Raw genomic sequence first — 24,121 nt, forward strand, 5'->3', positions numbered from 1 at the left:
CATAATGATCTGTATAACATTTTTGCAAGGATGTGATATTTTGTCAATAAATTAGTTAAAACGTCAAGCTCATTTAGCACTACGATGTTCAGTTGAATACTTGCATGTTTTAACATTCTCTCTGCTCACATGCACACTTTTTTATGCCAAAAATCAGACTTCATAATGGTGTTATTTTTTTTTTCTTAAATATCATTCCTGTAGATCAAACAGAAGCACATGAACTGCTAAAATATACATATCTTGAATGCACCACAGGTCGCTTTGGATACAATTTATAAATTAATTTAGACAAAAACAGCATCCATGTTGATGGAAATTCTGGCATTATTTACTTCCATAGTAGGTTTCTTTTTTCTCCATATTTTGGAAGTCAAAGCCTCCAAGAAACTGTTTGGTTACCCATATTCTTCAAAATATCTTCTATGTTCAGCAGAAAAAAGAAATTCACACAAGCTTGGAACAACTTCAGGGTGAGTAAATGATGTCAGAATTTTCATTTGTGGGTGAACTATCCCATTAACGTTAATATTTGATCATCTCAATATAATATAATTTGGAAACTTAGCAAAAAAATGAGTTTCACCTCACTAGAATATTTCATTAAGTTTGTCTGTTAACGTAATTGTACAAACATTCAGAACCCCCAACACACACAAAAATACTCAAGAGATTGTTAAAACATTTTAGTCACAAAGGAAAATACAAAAATGATCAACAACAAAATCAACAATGACAAGGGTAGAATCTGTTAGCGAAATCGCTAAAATGTAGTGCAACAATATATATATATAGATATATATATATAACATTTTCAACAAAAATTAAAGCAAAATGCACAGTACAACTGCACACTCATGTAAACAAATCAAACTCTGCAAAAAATAAAAACTTACTGGTCACTTCTGCATTTCACAGAACAGGTACAGGTACTAGTATATCTATTAGTATATTCTGTATCTTCATGAAGAGTGCAATGCAAATTGTTCATTTCAGATGAAAACGAGTCTATGCGATTGGTCAGCCGGTACATTTACATCTGATTACACTTCTCAAAATAATGTGTAATAAATGTACGTTTTAAAGTATTAACAGCTTGTCACTGGTACAACTTTTATCTTGTATACCCCTAAGGGTTCTAGTAGTAACTTAAGAGTACATATTATAACTCTAAAGTACTGTTTTTTAAAAGGTATTGTCCCAGTGGCAAACTGTTGTACTCCTAAATGTACAATGTTTGCACATTTTTTTCTGACAGTGTAGATATTAAGTTAATCACAGGCATTTTCTTTGATGAATATTTACATTCACTAGCATTTGACAGTTGTTATGTGCAGATTGTGCCAAAGAGAGAAAGAAAATGTACTTTTTTAAAATAGTCAAAATAGTAATCATTGTAAAAATTGCCTTCCACTACTACTTTACTGAACTATGCTGAACGTCTCCATAGCATATAAGGTAGAAAGTTTCAATGCAGCTATATAACTATATAACCACAGACAGGTACAAATTATGAGCAGCAATGCCAGGTTTTAAAACAGCATCATCAACAAAAGTAACATGAGGATCATTAGAAATCTTTAGAATCTCTGTAATATTGCATTGTGTCTGATATCATTGTTAGTTAGTAAGCAAAGCATAATTTGGTGCCTAAGCAGAATCTGAGGAGGCAGATACACAGTAAGAGTGGAAAGAAGAGGAAGGTAAAGGCTTGGTCTAAACCTGGGCCACAGACATTGAAGAACACCCAACAGGTCCACAGAATAATATCTACGGAAAAGCATTAAACTAAGCTGAAAGAATAATCAATTCATTGTTACCTAAGATTCAATCTATATATGTGACATGCACTGTCTAAAAAAAGAGTTTTGCTTTTTCCTCTTTTCTTCTAAACCTTCCAGATATTTCAGCATGGAGTTTTCATTTCCTTTTTCTTGCTCATACCCTTCATTTGATGTGTCGGGTCAGGGTACAGTTTTCAATAAAGCTAACAGTTGCAGTTCCTTCATATATGAGAAAAGATAGCTTTATAAGTAACAACAACAGATCACATTGTCACATGAGGCACTTACACTTCTGTCAGCAATTCAGCTAAAATCTCTCATTCTGACTGTAATGCTTCAGTACATTTGTGTGACGCCACAGTGATGTCAAAGTCAATTCACAGAGCAAAAACAGCCTGTTTCAGCGGTTGTGGAATTTGCAACTAAGCTAGAAGTTATTATCCTACTGACAATGCTAAAATATTTGTTCTTCTATGCCCTTTTTAATTCTGCAGTGTTTAGGAAGCAGATTCCCATTAGAGATGTGAGCAAACAGGGTTTGAAATCAGTTCAGAGAAGAGTAGGGTTCAAAACCAGAGCACTGTAAAGATAAAAAAAAAAGGAAAAAAACAACAGTTATTTGTGTGAGAAGTGGTCATATTTCACCCCCAAATCAAAAGGAATGTTATTTGGGGTGAAATATTTTGGGGTGAAATATGACTTGGATATTTTCCTGACACGTCTTCAGCCATTTAGACAGAGCAACACTTTATTAAAGGAGAAGTCCACTTCCAGAACAACAATTCACAAATAATTTACTCACCCACTTGTCATTCAAGATGTTCATGTCTTTCTGTCTTCAGTCGTAAAGAAATGATGGTTTTTGAGAAAAACATTTCAGGATTTTTCTTCATATAATGGAGTTTAATTGTGCCCCTGATTTTGAACTTCCAAAATGTAGATTAAATGCAGCTTCAAAGGACTCTAAATGATCCCAGCCAAGGAAGAAGGGTCTTATCTAGTGAAACAATCAGTTATTTTTTTAGAAAATAAAAACGTGTATACTTTTTAAGCACAAAAGCTCATGTAGAACAGGTTCTGGCATGCACGTTCACGACACTACATACTATTGAATCATGTCGAAAGGTCACGTCAAATCTAGGCGGAACTACAGACCCAGTGTTTACAAAGCGAATGCGCAAAGACTAAGAAAGTGCAAGTAAAACAAACCCCATAAGATGAACGTATGACTCGAAAAACCCAAAGACTCGAAACAAGTGAACTAATTCCAGTACGGAAGCTAATAGGATGTTGCACATGCGCGATTGAACAAATCACTCCTCGAGACGACTCGTTCTTCGTGAGTCACATTAAAGATTCGTTCAAAAAGAATGAATCGTTCAAGAAGCCCATGCCACGCAAGCTTTTGTGCTTAAAATGTATACAAATTTTTATTTTTCAAAAAAAATGACAGATCGTTTTGCTAGATAAGACCCTTCTTCCTCAGCTGGGATCGTTTAAACTACATTTTGGAAGTTCAAAATCGGGGGCACAATTGAAGTCCATTAAATGAAGAAAAATCCTGAAATGTTTTCGTCAAAAACCATAATTTCTTTACAGACAGAAAGACATGAACATCTTGGATAACAAGGGGGTGAATAAATTATTTGTAAATTGTTGTTCTGGAAGTGGACTTCTCCTTTAACATCTTTTTGCTCTGTTTTCTCCTTGTTCTTGTCTGTTACACTTCATCTCTACCTCCTCATCCACATCCATCACTCCTATCATGAGTAGTTGTGCAGTGGTTCACTGATTTTCATGCAGGCCCAGTGCAGAGCTCTGACCAAAGTGATCAGCACCAGAACAATGAAAAATACCCAAGAGGCATAAATTCCCCTATATTGCCGCGCATTCTGACACGTGCCAGCCTACAAAGAGAGACACAGAAAAGAGAAAATAAGATTCCTGGTATTCTGAAATGATGATGGATTTTGAAATAATGAACTCTAAAATGCTTTTATTCTTACGATCAGTCCTGCAGTCGTTATGACGAAGATCAAGCACAACAGAAAACATATCAAACTCCGCTTTCTAGGGTACCTCTGGCCAATCGATGAGCTATATGGATAAAAAATTACAAAAATGGAATTACATGCTTTTATTTTACTTGTAATGAATTCAGCTATTGGTACTAAGTAGAGGAAGGTCAATGTATAGTTTCTTAACATACACTTTTCTGCAGTGTGGGCAGCGAGCCAATGTTCGATCTGTAAATTCTGTCCACTAAATCGACAACAGAGAGACACTGAGTCACAGCTACGTTAAGGCTATTAAGGCAAAAGAACTGACAAAGAGCTTTAAAATATTGTAAACGTACATGAATATGAAAATTTCTTACCAGGAAAGTGTTTGCACAGTGGCCACAGGAAACTCTGGCACCAGTAGGCTGAGGATTCGGACTACCGGCACCAGGATGAACTGGACCTAAATTGATAATTCGCTTACTGATCCCATCAAACAAAAAAACAAAAAAACAAAAAAACAAAAAAAAAAGGACGACACACACAAAAACATTAAATAACAGAATTTCTGGAAACTATATTATATTAAAACTAATCATTGCACAACAACCTTTGGGCATCCAATCATATCTAATTACCTTGTTTCAAAAATCTTTAATAGCATTAGAGATCTTAATATCTTTAAAAAACTTAAAATATGTTTAGTATCTTTAAAATCTTAGTTATCTTCTGACTTTATCTACTAAAGTACACTGACTTAAAACATGTCTTTTTGAATATACAAGCTACTGTTTAAAATGTCAGGGGTGATAACATTTTTAATTTTTAAAAAATAAATCTCATTTATTTAATCACAAATACAGCAAAACATCTATTTGACATTTTTATTCATTTCTGTGATAGCAAAGCTGAACTGCATCCATTATTATTTAAAATACTGGCATAACATCACTGTTTTTACTTCAGAAATAATAATGGTGATTTGATGCTGAAGTCTTATAATTATCAATAAAAACAGCTGTGCTGCCTAGAATGCTAAATATTCTTTTGCAGAAAACGAGGTGCATTTTTCAAGATTCTTTAATCAAGAGAAAGTTTAAAAGAAAAGCATTTCAAAAAGTGTGTTCACACATGTTCAAAAATACAGAAAAATATTTATTCTTGTGATGCAATGCTGAACTTTCATCAGCCATTACCCCAGTCTTAAGTGTCACATGAACCTTATGCAGGTTTATAATTAGAATTATCTATGTTGGCAACAGTTTTGCTGTGATTGTTTTTTCAAGATTCTTTGATGAAAAAAAGAGTTTAAAAGAACAGCATTTATTCAAAATATAAATATTGTCTAACAATATACGTCTTTGCTAACACTTTTTATCAATTTAACACATACTTGCTGAAAAATAGTATTAATTTCTTAAAAAAAAATAAAAAATTTACTAACCTCCCCAAACTTTTGAATGACACATTGTTAGAAAAGATTTCTATTTTAAATAAATGTTGTTCTTTATACTTTTTATTTATCAAATTTTCCTGAAAAAAAGCATCACATGCTCCAAAATAAATTAAGCAGCCCGACTGTTTCCAGCACTGATAATAAATCAGCATATCAAAATGATTTTTGAAGGATCAATGTGACACTGAAGGCTAGATTAATGATGCGGAAAATTCCGCTTTGATCACAGGAATAAATTAGATTTTAATGTATATTAAAATAGAAAAATTATTTTACATCGCAATAAAATTATATATTTTTTCTGTATTTTTGAACAAATAAATGCAGCCTTGATGAGCATGATTCCAAACTTTTGAACAGGTGTGTAGTAATATCTCAGCTTCACTGTATATATCTGATACCATCAATGTTCCATGGTGTGTTCCCAATATTAAGGACGGTATTGTCTCTCACCAGTAAGGTCGAGGGCAGGCGATCCTCTGTGAGGTGACTTTGCAGATGAGAAGACAGTTACACGGACATCTCACATACTTCTTTCCTGCTGGAGCATTCTTTATGGGCTAGATAATACAGGAAGTGATGTCACATTTAAATTTAGTACAGTTTTCAAAAGATTACTACACACAGCATTAGGTATGTCTTATCAGAATCCTAAATGAATGTGCTTGTTAACTCACTGTAGCCTCATTGCAGACACCACATTTGACCACATGCTGGTGGACTTTGCCCTCCACGCTAATAAGCGACTGACACACTCTGCAGCTGATGACAGGAGCATTGCCACTCTCTGGAGAACCCAGCGGGGAGTACGGTGGAGGTGCCTCTCCCAGCATCGTCATGGGAGGAGCTGTTGGGAACGCTGGGAAATCTGTGGGGGAGAGAGAGCAGGAGAGATTACGTAATGACCATACTGCATTTAACAATAGACGTGCAAATGAAATATAAAGAACTGGAGATAAGCAAGATTTTGTTTCCTTTCCAATATTATAACCCTCGATGGTATGCGATATCCAAATAATGTAAAATAAATAAATAAATAAACAGCACTTTTTTTTTTGCATCAAATGGTACTCAACACTAATAATATTATTTAAACAAATATTCACAGGTTTCTTGTGATATTCATTTTAAATCATTTTAAACGTAAATTTTGCATTGAAACAGAGGGACTTTTTTTTAAAAGAATGGAAACTATGGAAGCCTGTTTCTGCCATGGGAAAATTAAAAATAAATAAATAAATGCAATTGCAAATTTTTAATCTCACAATTCTGACATTTATTCAAGCAAATAAGCGTCTTTATCTTATAATTTGGATAGTTTTTTCTCAAAACTTGAGATACGAACAGAATTGTAAAATATAAACTCATAATTACGAGAAAAAGCCTGAATTATAATATAAAAAGACAAAAAAAGAGAAAAGAGTAAGAGAAAAGAGAAAAAGATGAAAGATAATAATTTTCACCTTTTTTGCTTTTTGTGCTTCGAGGCAGAAACAAGCTCTCATGCAAACAGATAAGAACAATACTTTTAAGCCTTTTGTTTACACTTTTTTTTTTCTTTTTTTTTTTTTTTACACATCACTAGTGAATACTTTCTGTAATACATTTACATTAACATCTAACAGATATGACCTCTGAACTCCAAACTTTTTATTTAAATTATAAATTAATATAATAATAAATATATTTAAATATGTACAATGCTAATAAAGTAAGACACTTTTACAATTGATAATACAGAAATATTATCTAAATAAAATAAAAAATATTTATATAAAATATAAAATAAATACATCAAAATAATAAGTATATATATATATATATATATATATATATATATATATTTTATTTTTTAAATCAACATCATCCCTTCATTACCATATTAACTTTTAATTAATTTAATTCGTTTAAGAAAATGGATTTGTTACCCAGAGCAATATTGTGTGTAGTTAGGTGCTCAACATTTTTACAAATAGTCAATAATTTTAACTTGTATTATTGCTCAGTCAGAGTCACAGTCAATAGTACATAAGACTGATAAACTGATAGGTCTCAGGGCAAAAATCCTGATTCCTTTAGTCATGTGATTCAGGTGTACTGTCTAATCTGCCACTCATCTATTTGTAGTGTGCTCAGGATCTGGAGATTACAGATGACGACAAACTAAATCACATGGTCAAAATATTGCTCTAAATAAATCAAAATAAAAGTAATAAATGAGGAGATTCTAAACAGTGCGCTTCCTAACTAGACAGCATGTGAGCGTGGGCATCACAGACGCGTTCGAACGCTCCAATCGAACCGAATCGAACCAAGTCGTACGTTCGAATTCGCCTGTGATGCCCAGAAATGCTGTGTGGGTAAACAGCTCCGAAAGCTTTCTGTCAATGCGGGTCCGGTTTGACTCACTCTGTGGTTTGGTCGGAGGTCGGTAGGTTTCATCTCCCAGTGACAGCCCGTTCATTCCATCGCGACTGTCCGACAGCAAAGGCGATCGCTCACCGTCAGCCATACCGTAAACAAATGCAAGCCCGCAACAAAATTTCCGCGGTGGATGTAGGGTTTGCTGTTGGTAAGTGTTGTTCCGGAGAGCAAAAGTGCTGCGTGAAAGTAATGCTCCAGGAAGCGTCACATGATCACATGATTTTTGCCACCAGGAAGTCGACAACAAAAATAACAACACAAGCACGTGATCGTAGATCGGGCCAGTAAGCGACGAGCTCAGAAGGATTGAAAAATTAATATGATCCCTTTTTAATTAGCTCTCTCTCATTTAGGTGTGCTGTGTTTCAAGTGAAATATTAATGTTCACCACTTCCTATACACTGACGGTTTTAGAAAAAGCCATACATTATGTGCAAAACGAAATCCTGTTTTATTAGTCACGTTATTTAATCATTCTATCATAACTAAGATAATGTGTTCTGTATTATGTTTGTGTGTCATTATGTTATGTTTACAGAATATTTATTTATAGTTTATCTATTTATCTATCTATACACACTTTATACACACTAGTTTGAGCAATAAGATTTTTAATGTTTTTAAAGAAGTCTCTTCTGCTCACCAAGCCTGCATTTATTTGATCCGAAGTACAGCAAAAACAGTAAAAAAATTTTTAAATATTTTTACTATTTAAAATAACTGCTTTCTGTTTAAATATATTCTAAAATGTAATTTTACCTGTGATTTCAAAGCTGAATTTTTAGCATCATTACTCCAGTCACATGATCCTTTAGAAATCATTCTAATATTCTGATTTGCTGCTCAAAAAAACATTTATTATTATTATTATTATTATTATGCTGAAAACAGTGGAGTAGATTTTTTCAGGTGTCTTTGCTGAATAAAAAGTTCAGAAGAACAGCATTTATGTGAAATAGAAAACTTTTGTAACATTATAAATGTCTTTATCATCACTTCTGATCAATTTAAAGCATCCTTGCTAAATAGAAGTATTAATTTCTATAATTTTTTTTCCCAAAAAAAACTAAACTATAACTTTTGAATGGTAGTGTATAATGTTACAAACGCTTTTTATTTCAGATAAATTCTGATCTTTGGATCTATCTATTCAAAAGCTTTTTATTTCAGATAAATTCTGATCTTTGGATCTATCTATTCAGATAAAATTTTCCTAGAGTGTTTTAAATATTTATGATAATAACGATGATAAATGTTTCTTGAAAAGCAAATCAACATCAAAATGATTTTTGAAGGATCACGTGACACTGAAGACTAGAGTAATTATGCTGAAAATTTAGCTTTGATCACAGGAATAAATTGCATTTTAAAATCTAATCATAAAGAAAGCAGTTATTTTAAATAATACAAATATTTCACAATATTACTGCTTTTGCTGTATTTTAGATCAAATAAATGCAAGCTTGGGGAGCAGAATAGAATTCTTAAAAAAAAAAAAAAAAACTGTTCAAAAACTTCTGACTTATAGTGTATATATACTTCAATAATAATTTATATATACTGTAGATTTCCTGAATAAAACAAAAAAAACAACAACAACAACAACAACAAAAAAAAAAAAAAAAACACAGAAAGAAAAGTATATTTAACACTACCGGTTTATTTCCACTCAAACTTGTAATTTTCAAGCGAAAAAGCCAGAATATGAAAAGATGTCTTTTACTTCACGTAAGTCAGAGCAGCATTTTGACACACGAAAAATCCACAGATAAATTACAATAAATATCAATGTAAACATTATCAATATACATGTTCATCTGTTATGTACACACATCCCTCAAGCTGTCCATAAAACAGCAAAAACATGAACATTTCAAGCAAAACCAAAACACTTCAACAAAAGTAGTCCAGAACCCTGAAAATGCAGCAACACTTTCATCAGAAATTAAAGTTATAAAATACATCTTTATTTACAATCCTCATGTAAAATGGAGTACAGTCCATGTACTCAAACACACACAATAAACAAAATGAATGACGGTGCGTCCTATTGCATTTACCTGAAATAGTCAACACAGCTGACCTTGCGAGTGTGTCCTCGCTTCCCTTATAGCCAATCCGTGGTTTAGCAACAAAATGTATACTGGTTACAAGTTAAGATACTGCTTACTTAATAACTTCAATCAAGATACTTTTGAGAGAAAAAACACTAATCCTTCTAATTAATATTGCATTAAAAAAATCAAAAACCAATGTCCTGGGTTATATAAAGAGAAATCATTTAGATGAACACAGAAAGGAAAAAGATCCAGGTTTGTAAAAGTAGTACCTTGTATTTGTGTGTGAGAAGCAGCATGCAGAAGTCACACTGACACAGCAGCACTCTTCCTTCATCATAGCTGAAATTTGCACCTCAGAAACATAATATTCACAGTGTCCTACACACGTCGCGATACTGATGAAACGTTCAAAGGAAGCGATGGAAAACTGGTTAGTGTTACACATCGTAATCAGGAAGTGCTGAATAACTGATGCCGCCAGCAGAAGGAGGGGATGAATGAAGCGGGAACAACCAACATATTATAGAACCTGTAAACATAAGAGAAATACAAGCAGAAAAACAATTAACTGCTGTTCACTGCTGTTAATTTTATTCAGCAAGCATGCGTTAAATTCATTAAAAGTGACAGTAAAGACATTTTGAATGTTACAAAAGATTTCTATTTTGAATAAATTATTTTGAACTTTTTATTCACCAAAGAACGCTGAGAAAAAAAAATATTAAGCAGCACAAATGTTTTTAAACACAGAATAAATTACATCTTAAAATGTATAACAGTTGTTTTATATGATAATAATATTTCACTAAATTACTCCTTTACCATATTTTTTTGGCGAATATAAGAGAATTTGAAAATCATTTACAAAAACACGCATTTTTGTTTTGTTTTAAATAATGTAAAACATTTCTCAATGATCTGGATTTGTAACAGCACCAGTATTGCAATTCTAACAACAAGCTTGCAGGATCAAAACAAATGCTGTAAATAATTTAACTCACCGCGTCCGAAAACCTCCCGCAGCAATGCAATTTTGGGCTTTCTTGTGTGTGTAATGTGTGTCGGGTGGGTGTTGTTGGGTTTGTCTTTCATTAGTCTATTCCTCATCTGTTCAATAGGCGTCTCATCTGTTATTATAGACACCAGCTTGGGACAAAAACAACAGAGAGACAGAAGACGACAGATCAAGACGTGCAAAAAAAAACACATTTAAGTTTAAAACAATTAATTACATAAACACAACTATCATTCTGTCAGCTGTGCATGAGAATCAACACACAACACATCATCTGCAATTTAATGATGTTTCAATAAACGAAAGAAAATCAAAATTCAGAATCCAAATAAATGCAAAATGACAAGTAGCAGCAATTTAATATGAAATATTACAATTATGCCATCACTATATAATCGCTATATTAACTATATAATGTTGAAGTATACCTGGTCATAAAATATCACCAAGACAAAAACTCCAAAAAGTATCGACTCCACCAACAAAATGATATAATGTGCCCTGTAAAACAAATGACCAAGAACAGTGAGACAATACTGATAAACATTATATACAGTGCATAGCATAAATGAGTACACCCCCTCTGAATAAATATAAAAGATGTATTTTTTTAATGATCACTAACGTAACTAATGGAAAGATGGCAAAATTGAAATGTATTAAACATATACTTAATAAAAACAAAATAAATATGCCAATATTTTCTGTAAAATAAGTAAATTAGCCAATTTTGTTTAAATGAAGGATTGCTGAAATGAGTACACCCCTAGATTTAATTCAGCAAATGTATAACATTCTAGTACTTAACATGTCCTCCATAACTCTAAGTATACTGCTCTGACCCTTCTTGGCACTGAGTGTACAAGTTCAAGACAAAATTCCACATCTGTCCTGTTTAACTCCTGGAGGACGACATCCTTAAATGCCCTGGTCTTTAATGGAGAGTTTTGCCCAGCTCATTTCTACAGAATCCCCCACAGCTGCTCAACAGTGTTAAGACTGGGTGAAATATATGTCCACTGAAGGATTTTCATCTTGGGAGAATTAACATTTTCATTATCATGTTGAAAAAATGCCCAACAATGCAGGGAATGAGGAGAGGTGGCATATTCTGTTTCAAGTTTTTGTATTACATCACAGAGTGGTGTGTGAATTGATGACAGCATTGATAAAGTACAACTCCCTCACACCTTCAGTACTCATAAATCCCTATAGAAGAGTTTTCCTACCACTGAATGTCACTGTGGGAACCAGGCACTTCTCAATGTACTCCTCCTCTAGCAACACCAGAACATTTGGTTGCTTTTGGATCCGAAAACGACTGACTTGGTCTCTTGAGACCAGAATATGGATTCCCAGAAGTTTATATTTTGTAAATATGGGCCTTGGAAGAGGTTAAATGAGTTTACTGTGCTTTGGCTACAGTAGGTAATTCTAGTGATGATAACAACCACGCATGTAACTTTTGCACGCTACAGAACTCACTCATCACCAAATGAAAACAAAGTAAAAACCTGATTATTTCAGAAGCCTTGTCACAAGTCAACTGTTTTTTGAATATCGGTGGTATTTCTGCTATATTTTCACACTTAAAACAATAATTTGGTATTCCTCTTGTACCACTGTCCTGTTTTATGCTAAGAAATAAATCTCCTGGCAGTTCTCTCAAGTGGTTCCATTGTTGCCAGCATTAAGTCTGAGTATGATTCAGTAGGCTATATAACACATTTAATTGTCAGGAAATTACTTGTTTTCTTCTAAATCTTAAAAACCTTGCCTTAAACCTACACATTTTTTTTTTGTTTAGTAACTTTGAGAAGGGTGTACTTATTTTTGAAACATAACATTATATTACTTTGATAAGAAAATCTTTGACATTGACAGACAATTTTGATATTCTTCTTTAGTAATTGATCAAGCAGGCTTGTTGGAACATTTTATCTCCAGAACCCCAACATGTCTTCCTAGCAAAGAGTAATTGCTGAATTTGTTAAGTTTTAGATGGGGTGTACTCATTTATGCTGTGCACTGTATTTTACACTAACATATACAGAATGTCGGAAGGTACTGTTGACTTACACAATGAGATGTTTGCTGGGAGCTTCTTCTCCTTCTTTATCTCCATCACCCTCTCTTTCACTCCTTATTCTCCACACCCATGCTGACACCACCAGCGCCATGGAATACAAGCTGGCCATGCCTAAAGAGACATAAAGAAAAAACATGGCATTAGAGGAGACGAATGGAAAACGTGGAATCCAACTCTATTTTTCATATGTTTTATGTTCATAAAGACAAAAATGAAAATTCTGTCATCATTTCATGTCATTCCAAACTTTTTTGGGTCCCATTGACTTCCATAGTAAGGATACAAAATACAATGAAAGTCAAGGAGACCCCAAACGTATCTGGTTATTATTCAAAATATCATCTCGTGCTCCACAGGAAAAAAAAAGTTTTAAAAAAAAAATTTTTTAAACTCACCTGTGTAGAAGAGGAACTGAATGAAGTATTTCTGATTGAGTTCTCCAACACAGTTATTGATCCTATAAAAAAGCAAACACGTATCCAAATGCATTTATCAGAAAAGGTGCAAAAAACTAATTGTAAATTATATTGCAAACACTTATTCTACTTTAAAAAACACCCCGTCACATGACAGAACGGAAAACAATGAGAGATTCACCATGGGCAGTGATGGTCCATTCTCCTGATGCAGCGCTGACAGACTCTGCAGTGATGGGCTCGAGGAGGCCGATAAGTCTCACAGCGACTGCACACTGTCCAGCCCTCACAGCCCTGATGAGAACAACACAAAGATTAAAGACATGCCACAGAGCAAATGCACTGTGAAATAAGATCCAAAGCAAGTAAACAGAATATACACACTATGTGAACCACTAATGAATCAATATAATAACTACATTAGAAAGAAGAAAGTACAATTAGAAAATAACATTTGCAAAATAGTTGTTAGATTACATAACATAAAAACAAACTTCAAAACCATTACAGGAGTAGACAGATCAGCAACGCTCACTCTGTCATTTAGACGGTTAGACTGGGACCTCAAGTCAGAGAAGTCAATGGCTGTCTCGGGTAGAGGAACCATACCTGTAATAAGAAATGGTAAAAGTTTACATCAACGGTCTTACTTAACCATGTAGGTCCTGACATATGAAATAATCCGTAAGACAAAATACAAAAGAAAATCTAAAAGCTTGCATGTTTTGCATCATATTTAATATATTTGGAAAAAATGGTCCATACAGTATGATATAGTGAGAGCATGGAGCTCATACTTGGGGAGAAAAAAAAACATTTCACATTTAGAGGCCCAATCTGAGCAAAAGTATGCAGTTGGGTTCGGACGTTATTTATATGGATAAAAAGAAACATGAAAGTCTGATATCTTTTAATATAAAAAATGAGATCTTCATAACAGTATAATTGACTACTGACATAAAATGCCTATAACAAAACGCCTTTCTTTTCTACATTTTAACAACATTTCATCTTAAAACACTTAGAATATAAATGTATTCCTACCTTTACTTTATAAATATCATTAAGTATTTTGCAGCCAAAAAAGGTAGACAATAACACACAAAAAAACCTTTTTTAAGCTTTTAAAACTATCAAGCAAAGGTCAGAAGGCATGAAGTAGATTGTGCACAACAGTTTTTTAGCTAAGTTTTGATAATTTACAGGATTTGAAAATCCATGTATCAAATATGACTTCATAGGGTTAAAACACAATCAGTCTACAATACATGAAACCCACAGAAAACGAGATTGATCCATTAAATAAGAGCACTCACCAGGATCAGAGAACACTGCTTTTGAATGGCAAGCCAGCAGCAGTAATAGAATAATATTAAACACAGATCCATGGAGAGTGCACCATACACTAAAAACAAACAGAGAAAATAGATATCATGTTGAAATATCCAGAACCATTATATTGCATATGTATTAAATGCAGTAGTGATTTTGTTTTCTGGTGTTGCTAGCTACTAAATAGGACTTAAAATGAAGGAAAATTATCAATAAACCCCCAACATATTACATAATATTCTTTCTACTATGTGTGGAGTTGACCTAGGTGAATTTTTTCATTAAAACTCTTCCCATAGCCTGATTAATATATAAGAGGTTGCCATTTTAAAAACTAATGTCCAAATAAAGTTGAGACATGTTACAGTTTCATGTGGTACTGAACGATTTCCATATATACTCCATTCACATTTCACTTCAAGTACTTCAAACAATACCACAGAGAGCGGTATACAACAATATATTACAGTATAAGGTACACTGGCTTGTTATTTCATGTAAGATAACCTGAAACCTTACACCATATAGCGTAACGGAGACGTCAAGTGTAGTAAACACACGTTGAATGACGCGCTACTGCAGACGACGCTGGTACTGGTTGCAGTTCAAATGCACTGTAAACACATTTCGCGGGAAAACACATCAGAACGCTGGTAACATTCGGCACTCACTCTGCTTTTGAACGGCTGTTGCTATGGGTGATTCTAAAAAGGAACAGTTATAAAGCGATGATCTCACGAGCGGCGGGAGCTGTTACGTGAACCAAACGCTGGCTCTTTAAAGCGTCGTTCACACGGCACTCACCTTCCAGAATACGCAGGGATGAGGACATACTGAATCACAACATAGTCGGCGTAAAAAACGCTAAAATAAGTTAAAATGAGACAGATAAAGCCGCACGGGTCTCGCCGACAGCGAAACGCAGCCATCTTCCCATCTGCGGTCTTCCTGATGACGTCATAAAAGGACGAGCGTTACGTATCTCGTCTCGACAGTCAAACGCATTCATCAGTCCTCGTGTCTGCTTATACTTCTTTAAATTAATGATGCAATTAAAAATGTAGCACATACTTTCAAGTTCCTCTTTTTTCCCCCTTTTTATTTAAAGGAAGGTTCTCACAAGCTCTCAGAAAAATAAAAATCACACAGATTGTTGGAATGACAAACATATTTTTTTATTTATTTTAATTTCTGATCACAGAACAACTAGCTTCTCATTAAGCGCGATCTGAGCCTGAGTGAGATTTGCCAGGTAGGTCACCATCAACAGATCCTGCAAAAAAAAAAAAAAAAAAAAAAACAGAAGAGTTTGAGCACTTGAAAAACACCAGAACACAACTATGACTCATTCTGAATGTCATTACACAGTTTCTACTGTTGTCTGCGTTTTGCAGGGATTTTTTGGTGATATCCTGGATAAATATTTTTTAGAAATTTTGATTCAGGAAGATTGGCTAAGGTACCTTTAAAGAGAATTTTACTACTACGTGCAACTTGTTTGACTGATTCATTGAAAAGAACTGCCTCAGTTCACTCACAAATCACTATGGCTTGCTAAAATGTTTTATTCTGCATTTGAGCAATAACTATGGAAGCCTGCTTCCTGTTTCTGTCTTTTTTCCCCTCGCAATTGTGAGTTTACACCTCAATTCTGACTTCTTTTTACTCAGAAACTGTTTCATGCAATTCTGAGAAAAAGTCAGAATCACATGATATAAACTCGCAATTGCAAGTTATAAAGTCAGAATTGCGAGACGAAGTCAGAATTGGGAGATATAAACTCACAATTATGACTTTTTCCTCTCCAAATTGTGAGCTTATATCTTGCAATTCTGACTTCATAACACGCATTTGCAAGTTATTAAGTCAGAATAGCGAGACATAAATATGCAATTTAGAGAAAAAACTGGACATTAAAACTCGCAATTCTGAGGGGGAAAAAAAAGTCAGTAATAACTTTTTTTTGTTTTATTCAGCAGGCTTCCATAATAACTAGCCAATGAATATTGTGAAACAGAAAAAACTGTATATTCAGCTACCACACTTGCATTATAAGAATTTTTATGATGTATCCAGACATGGAAAACGCAAATTTAAAACTGCAATAATTCCAGATTTGTCATGACTGCAGAAACCCTGAAAGCACATAAAACATGTAGTATATGAAACTGTATTTTAACGTCACTTACATTAATGTTGGAGTTCAGCATGCTCTCAAAATCTTCTGCTGTGATCTTGGGCACTTTGTTCACAAGATCCATCAGGTAACGACCAACACTGTTATCTGCCATCACTTTACCAGACTAGAAAAAAAAATAATGTTTCATTATTTATCAACTATGGATTTCGTGAGATTGTCCTACAAAACAACTGTTGATTACTCATGGGGATTCTTGTATTTTGTATTTAGTGCTGTCAAAACAATTAATCGTGACTAATCACATTCAAAATAAAAAGTTCTTGATTACATATTATATATGCATGTATGTTTACAGTTATGTATATATAAATACACATACAGTATTTTGAAAATATTTATATTTATATAATTTATATTATATATAAATATACTTAACATATAAACCAATGTTTTCTTAAATATATACATGCATGTGTGTGTGCTTCTATATACACAAATATATACAGCACAAACACATTTTGGATGTGATGTGTGTGTATATATATATATATATATATATAAATAAAAATATAACATATACATATACACATTCATTCATACATACATACACACACACACATATATTATATTTGATATATATATATAAAATAACATGTGTACGTCAGTAAATACGCTAAGGCTGGGTGTTTAAAAAAAAAAAAAGATTTCTCGATTTTAATAGATTCTCATTTTAATGAACCAATATTGATTCTTAAATCACAATCGATCTCTTGGTCTTGCGGTTTTCAGTTGATGAATAGACGTCTTCCTTCCAATAAATAGCAATAGGCTAGGCTTTGTGTTACTTTTGATATAAAACAAAGTCTCAGATTTCAAATTCTGTCAATTACCTTAGGAAATTCAAACAATAAATACCATTTTGGCGTTCTTTAATGTGGCATGATCATTGTAGCTTCCGTGTGTACTCGCCCGTGCATAATCAAACTCATAAGAAAACATTTGTGCTCCCATGCACTGCTGCCAGACTGGAACACACTCGCCACCAACTGGACAGGGGTGGGAATTACAGCTACTATTTTACAATAGATCACCCTCAACCTCATCTATCAAAATGAGGACGGTCTTCAGATTTTTCTTGAGATATATATATATATATATATATGTGTGTGTGTGTGCGTGCGTGTACATTTTATTATATATATATATATATATATATATATATATATATAAATATATATATACACACACACACACACACACTACATGTATATCATTCATACACTTTTTGTAATACGCATTTATAATTCCTTAAAATAAAAAGACGAAAAAATATCTATTAAGGAAATCAATAAACACTATTAAAAATCAACTCTTCAACTAGAAATTCGGATAAATTACCTCTGAAACCCAACAGGTCACCAAAAAGAACTAATTTTATGTCCAAAAGAGACACTCACCAGTACGTCTTCTATATATGTGAGTACTGTGGACAGCATTTCTTGTATGCGTCCTGCTGCACTGCCCACTTGGGCCAGGTCTGTGGTCAGTCCGTTGGTACGACTGGGGGATGCACGAGTCCTCTGTAGAAGGTCAACTATAGAAAGAGGTGTTCAATCCATTATGAGAATGTGCTCAAAAGAAAATATGTTAATTATAAAATGTAACAATATTCAATTAGAATGAATAACCCACAGACATGTTCATAAGTGGAAAAACTTCTGACCTCCAATGCGTTCTGTGTCGTAGTAAATGTACTTGACTGTCAGGGGCGTGAACATGACACCGACTGTCTTGCCCGGAACACCCATCTGGGAACTAACACCACAAACAACAAATAAATACTGTTAGTGCAGCAGAGGAAAGAAGGTCAGCAGCACAAAAAAAAATAAAAAAAAATAATAATAATAATAAAAAAAAAAATCTAACTTTATCCAGATGATCTTACCTGACATAGGCACGGATGTTCATTTTGTTGCTCTGCAGTGCTGTGTCCACGGTCAGGTGAATGGGGTTTGGAGCCTCTCGGCTGTAATACTCATGGATCAGAACGGAGTGCTCCGTGATGTCGTATCCTGTTGCATACCTGCAAAAAAAAAAAAGATTACAGTTATCATGTTTGCATTTTTAAAAGAATTGCTCACCCAAAAATGAAAATGTGTTCACTCTCAGGCCATCCAAGATCTAAGTTTGTTTCTTCATTGGAACTGATCTGGAGAAATTTAGCATTACATCACTTGTTAACCAATGAATTCTCTGGAGTGAATGGGTGCCGTCAGAATGAAAGACTAAACAGCTTATACACCACAATGATCCACAAGTAATCCACACAACTCCAGTCCATCAATGAACATCTTTTGAAGTGAAAAGCTGCTTCTTTGTAGAAAACAAAATCCATCTACATTTATCCATCAACCCTTGATTTCTCTCATGATTCAGATGACTTTTTCACCAGCCATGACAATACTATACAGTGTGGACTCTGTATATTAGCTTGAAGAAATGGTTTGAAGCTAAAAATATCCTCATGACGGATTTATTACAAACATGCAACTTTTCGAAAGATGTTAATTGTGGAACAGGAGTGGATTACTGTGATGTTTTTATCAGCTGTTTGAACTCTCATTCTGCCGGCACCCATTTACTGCAGAGAATCCACTGGTAAGCCTGTTCTAATGAAGAAATAAACTCATCTACATCTTGAATGGTCTAAGAGTGAGTGAAAACACGTTGAAAGTTTTGTTTTAGTATAGTTAAGACATTATTGGAGTTTTGAGAAATATTTTTAATCTCTTTTAATTTTCATTTTAGTTTAGGTTTTAGCTAGTTTTTTGTCAACTCGATTGGTTCTTCATGTCTATATTTTTTTTTTAAATAGTTTACATATCAGTTTTAATCATATCAGTGCATCAAGTTACACCAAATGAAAGCAACAAACATTCACTTGGAAATGATTTCAAGTAACAAAAATGTATTTTATGGTTTTAGTTCACTACCTATGCTGTGAAATTAATCTGAAACAAATTAAACTGAATAAATTCATAAGCATAAATGGTCACATACCATCCAATAATGACTTCACTGGGCGAAACCTTCTTATGAAGCTCATACATGTTCTTGGCGAACTCCATGTCAACAGCCACCTATGACACAGACATTGTAAACAAGGAAAATGTCACTTTTGTGTGTTGTTCGCTTTGTGATATTTAAATATGGTGGAACTCCGATAATTAACACATCCAGTAATTTGATGACACGTATAAAAATATGGTGATACCACGGTAAATTCTAGGAATGTTTAGTAAGCGTGTTATAATCATTCAGGAATGTTTATTGTGTTATAATCATTCAGGTTAATGGCATATACTACAGATACCATGGTACACCATGAATACATCACTGTCTTTGTAACGGGTAAATGAGATGATGCTGTTCGTCTCACCTCATCTTCAGACTCATTGTGAGGAACAGAGAAACAGTTGGTGACTTCAACTGAATGCTTATCTGCGGTTCCTGTGTGACACACAAATTAAACCGGTTAAGCATTTAGTGCGGATGCGCTTTCTCATCAACTCCAGCCAACCTGCTGGACTACAACACATGCTTCGTAAGACAAAACGTCGCTTCTGTTGTCTTTATTAAACGCGACTGTGTCAGACTTCACTCAGAGAAAATAAATGACCCACCTAATAATGTTCCGATCACGCGACTCGCTCCCTCATTCCTACGCTCGTATGAGTCTACAATCGATGCCAAAACCACCGGATGGATTTTCACGACCGGGCCGTGGACCGCCATGATTTCGTAGAGGAAGTGAAGAATGATGATAAACAGAGAAGAAGACAAAGAGCGCGGGGTTCCTGCTGCTGCCCCCTAGCGGATGTAGGTGGTTGACAAAATACAGTGGGAGACCGCATTGGCTAGATTTATTTATTAAAAGAAATAAACAGAAAGCTTTTGTCAATTGTAATGTTGTTTTCCCCACCATTTCTAAGTCACAAATCATACGCATAATCATTATCATGTGAACTCCTTCAAAGGGCCTTTACTGCAGTGAAGCACAAGATGCTCATTGAAACATAATGGTGCATAACATGGATCATCTGGTTTTGCATAAACTTGCTAATGTCAGTATGAATACTATCGCCATTGCAAAAGGGGCAAAGATCAAATATTTCGATGACAGTACATTAAATTAAGCTTTTCACTGAAATCTGAATGCTGAAATTATAATTTGCAATGATAGTGTAAAGTATAAGATGTTACACAAATATGCACCAATCCAAGCATTTTAGTAGTGGTCTTGGATTTTTGCACTTTATGTTCTAGGGATAGTGTATTTAAATCATAATTAGATATATAGTCATGTATGATGTTCCTGGTCACCATGGATTTTGAGCTATAATTTTACTCAAGTTTCCTTGAACTCACTTTGTAGTTCTGCAGTGTAAAAATAGTCCTTTTGAGGTCCTTAACAACATTTTCAAAAATCCCCAAAAGAACGCTCTTTTAAAATAAGATTGTGCGAGTCACTCCACAAGAATTTGTGAAATAACTGTGGTGACAAACTAACTTTGGCATGTGTTAAATGCTTTATGGTTTCAAGGGCAAGTGTGTAAAACTGGAGAGCAATCCAACAACAAGAGGGAAATTTACACTCTAAATGCAAGAAAACAATTTGTAAACACTTCAAGGCCAAAGGAAGACAAAAAGTGAAAGGTGAAAACATATATATATAAATAAAATGTTGTATATAAACGTTTATTGCAATAAAAACATGTCAGCTGCCAATATATTGATGTAATATTTGGCTACATTATGTTTAGATTAAATTAGTCTGATGAAGGCGAATCTCTCTTTAAAATTATTCACAGCCCATTTCAAAGCTTAATAAGTATTTATGTTCAGTCAGTCTGTCAGAAGCTGATGTGAGGTGGTGGTTGATGTTTGACTGTACAACATGCCCAGCAGGTGGCGAAAGTTCATTATTTTTCTGAACCCAATCCAGGGCTGAGTACAATTGAGAATACAAAAACAAGTTACAAAATCAGGGGCTTTAAGGTCTTTGGAATTGCTGGATTTAAGAAGAGTGTCCAGGTAGGATTTAATATCCTTACAGAAAACAGGAAAGTAGGGCTTAGCACCTTGACACTTACATTTGTGTAAAAAAAATGTAGCAAGAAAAATAAATAAGTTTGTCAAATAATATTGGTCCTTGTCTTCTTTAGAAAAGCAAATAAAACATCTTTATATAACAAAACAAAACTTTGTGAAGAAAAAGAATGTACAAAAATACAAAAATCTTTCCAAAATAAGTTAGTATATGTACATTCCCAAACAAGATGAGACATAGATTCATCTTCAGCCCCACAAAATGAGCATAAAGAATCAATATCTGGAAACATTTTTTTCATATAAAGCTTAACGGGGTAAAAAAGATGAAGTAATTTATAAGAAACATCCTTTACCTTATTAGTTATTAAATACTTAGATTATAGAGTCCACACTTTTTCCCATGGAATGTTTTCGTATAGGCCATTCCAGTGGGACACAATATATGGAAGAGAAGTTATCTCATCTTGAAACAGTTGTCTTATTCTTTTGTTCCGACCGGAAGAGGTAGATAAAAAGCACATTTTCCCAATCACTGTATCAAAAGGATGAATCACTGACAAAGAAAACTGGAGTCTTGCAGAGTCCTTAAGAAGAGTTATGGCCCCAGTAGGAATGGCGTCCATTACAATGGCAAATTCTCAAGGAGTTACAGCAATATGATATTTATTCAGAAACTCTGAATAAGAATATAAGTAACCATCAGAATTTAACAACTGAGAAACTAAAATAATATTATTATTGACCCAATTTGGGAAAAATAAAGATTTATTTTTATAAAGAATATCACCATTATTCCAAATAAAATAACTGTGAGGACTAAAGTTATGTTTATAAATCAGATGCCACGCCAACAGTACTTGTTTATGAAAATTTGACAATTTCAGGGGCAATTTCGTGACACTGTAATTACAAAACAATAAGAAAGGTAGACCTCCCACCTTAGAGAAAACAATATTAGGGAGAATATTCCAAAATGAATCAGGGTCTGCTAAATACTGCTTTAACCAATTTATCTTAAAAGTATTATTTAAAGAGGCAAAATCTAAAAAAATTAAGCCACCACATTCATATTTTTTAATAAATATGTGCCCAGGTTTTCTTGCTTGATCAGAACCACCTAATTAAAACGTAAACTCCCGGGAAGAAGTTAAAACAAAACGACTTTTTAAAAATATATCATTTTTATAAGGGGTTAAAAGTGTCTGTAATGATAAAAGGTAGGTTAGAAGCAAACAGTCATGGAAACAATAGCTACTAGGAACAGTAAATGAAGTAAATAAAGTAAGTCTTCATATATAATTACATTATAAATATGGTTCTGTTTTGTTTAAGAAGTATTTATTGGTGTGGTGTTTTTCTAACTGTGCTACTGGCGCATATTACACTTAGCGATGAACGAGACAAACATAAGCCAGTAAGTTTATATTAATATTTAATAGTTTATAGCTGACCTTTAAAACAAAAACAGCCTGAAACAGTTTGAGAAATTACTTCTCTAACTGCAGCCACACGAATTAGCCAATCAGAAATCTTGAAAGAGGCTCTCTGCCAATAGCGTAAGTTTGGGGCGGGACTTAAGGAGTTGCTTGGGAGTGTTCGGGCTACCTGTTTGTAAACACTTATTGGGCTATTATTTTATTCAAATCTTTCTTTTTTTGTGTGCCGTCAATGGGGCGGAAATCATCATATTGCATATTATTTAAATATTTAGTCCCATATTTAAAATTTAGATACAGCGCTAAATTCAAATAAAAAGTGGTGTTTGAAAATATTTTTATTATTAGATTGACCTAAATCTGGGGAATTTTGGCAATTATTTTTTGAAAGCATTATTTTGTATTTATAGCTACGAGTGTCCATGGGTTTATTAGTACAATGATTCAATCCGCAGTATTTCATTATACATGCCATATTAAATAATAGAACTGAAATTAAACTTCTGCCTCCATGAAAAATGCATAAACCCCAGAACAATTTATTCCGGTGGCTTTACAGTTGATGCTCCTACTAACTGCAGCTATAAATGGTAGTAACTTTGCAACTGGAGCTACTGTTTACATATCATTTATGTTCTATAAGGGTTAATCTATTTATTTTCAAGGGCTGTAAAAATGCCCCATAATGGTTAATCTTTTCATTTTATTGTCACTGTTTCAAATTACGATCCCTAACTCATTTGTTTCTCTCTCTGCTGGACAACAACCTCTATCCTGCATTTGGCAGTCTTTCTTTTTGCATTGCCAGCTGCCTATTTTATTTTCTATTCTATGTTTTCAAATACTTTGGGTCACAT

At 33.8% G+C, this 24,121-nt stretch overlaps 3 protein-coding genes across 4 annotated transcripts; all 3 read right to left on the reverse strand.

The window, feature by feature from the left end:
* Positions 1–3: 3 nt before the first annotated feature.
* Positions 4–7,874, reverse strand: pip4p1b (phosphatidylinositol-4,5-bisphosphate 4-phosphatase 1b). Its single transcript, XM_051117586.1, has 8 exons — positions 7,650–7,874; positions 5,918–6,108; positions 5,694–5,800; positions 4,162–4,267; positions 3,994–4,046; positions 3,791–3,881; positions 3,522–3,691; positions 4–2,364 (listed from the first exon to the last, which is right to left on the reverse strand). The coding sequence occupies exons 1-7, from the start codon at positions 7,750–7,752 to the stop codon at positions 3,548–3,550; spliced, it is 795 nt and encodes a 264-aa protein (XP_050973543.1). The 5' UTR covers positions 7,753–7,874; the 3' UTR covers positions 4–2,364; positions 3,522–3,547.
* A 1,495-nt stretch (positions 7,875–9,369) lies between these two features.
* On the reverse strand, positions 9,370–15,633 carry zgc:77880 (zf-DHHC domain-containing protein). Of its 2 annotated transcripts, none has more exons than XM_051117353.1 (9): positions 15,381–15,633; positions 14,561–14,649; positions 13,780–13,853; positions 13,426–13,538; positions 13,224–13,285; positions 12,819–12,939; positions 11,168–11,240; positions 10,726–10,870; positions 9,370–10,253 (listed from the first exon to the last, which is right to left on the reverse strand). In XM_051117353.1, the coding sequence occupies exons 1-9, from the start codon at positions 15,503–15,505 to the stop codon at positions 10,162–10,164; spliced, it is 894 nt and encodes a 297-aa protein (XP_050973310.1). In that variant the 5' UTR covers positions 15,506–15,633; the 3' UTR covers positions 9,370–10,161. The 2 variants fall into 2 exon arrangements, with proteins under 2 accessions (XP_050973310.1, XP_050973301.1); XM_051117344.1 differs by having other exon boundaries at positions 13,753–13,853.
* Positions 15,634–15,726: 93 nt separating this feature from the next.
* On the reverse strand, positions 15,727–20,561 carry eif3f (eukaryotic translation initiation factor 3, subunit F). The gene is made up of 8 exons (XM_051117364.1): positions 20,400–20,561; positions 20,156–20,226; positions 19,777–19,856; positions 18,662–18,799; positions 18,440–18,531; positions 18,174–18,310; positions 16,766–16,879; positions 15,727–15,849 (listed from the first exon to the last, which is right to left on the reverse strand). Exons 1-8 carry the CDS (start codon positions 20,509–20,511, stop codon positions 15,772–15,774), a joined length of 822 nt encoding a protein of 273 aa, XP_050973321.1. The 5' UTR covers positions 20,512–20,561; the 3' UTR covers positions 15,727–15,771.
* Between the last annotated feature and the right edge of the window lie 3,560 nt (positions 20,562–24,121).

The sequence above is a fragment of the Labeo rohita genome, chromosome 1 (genome assembly GCF_022985175.1).
Source record: "Labeo rohita strain BAU-BD-2019 chromosome 1, IGBB_LRoh.1.0, whole genome shotgun sequence".
NCBI classification, from domain to species: Eukaryota; Metazoa; Chordata; class Actinopteri; order Cypriniformes; family Cyprinidae; genus Labeo; species Labeo rohita.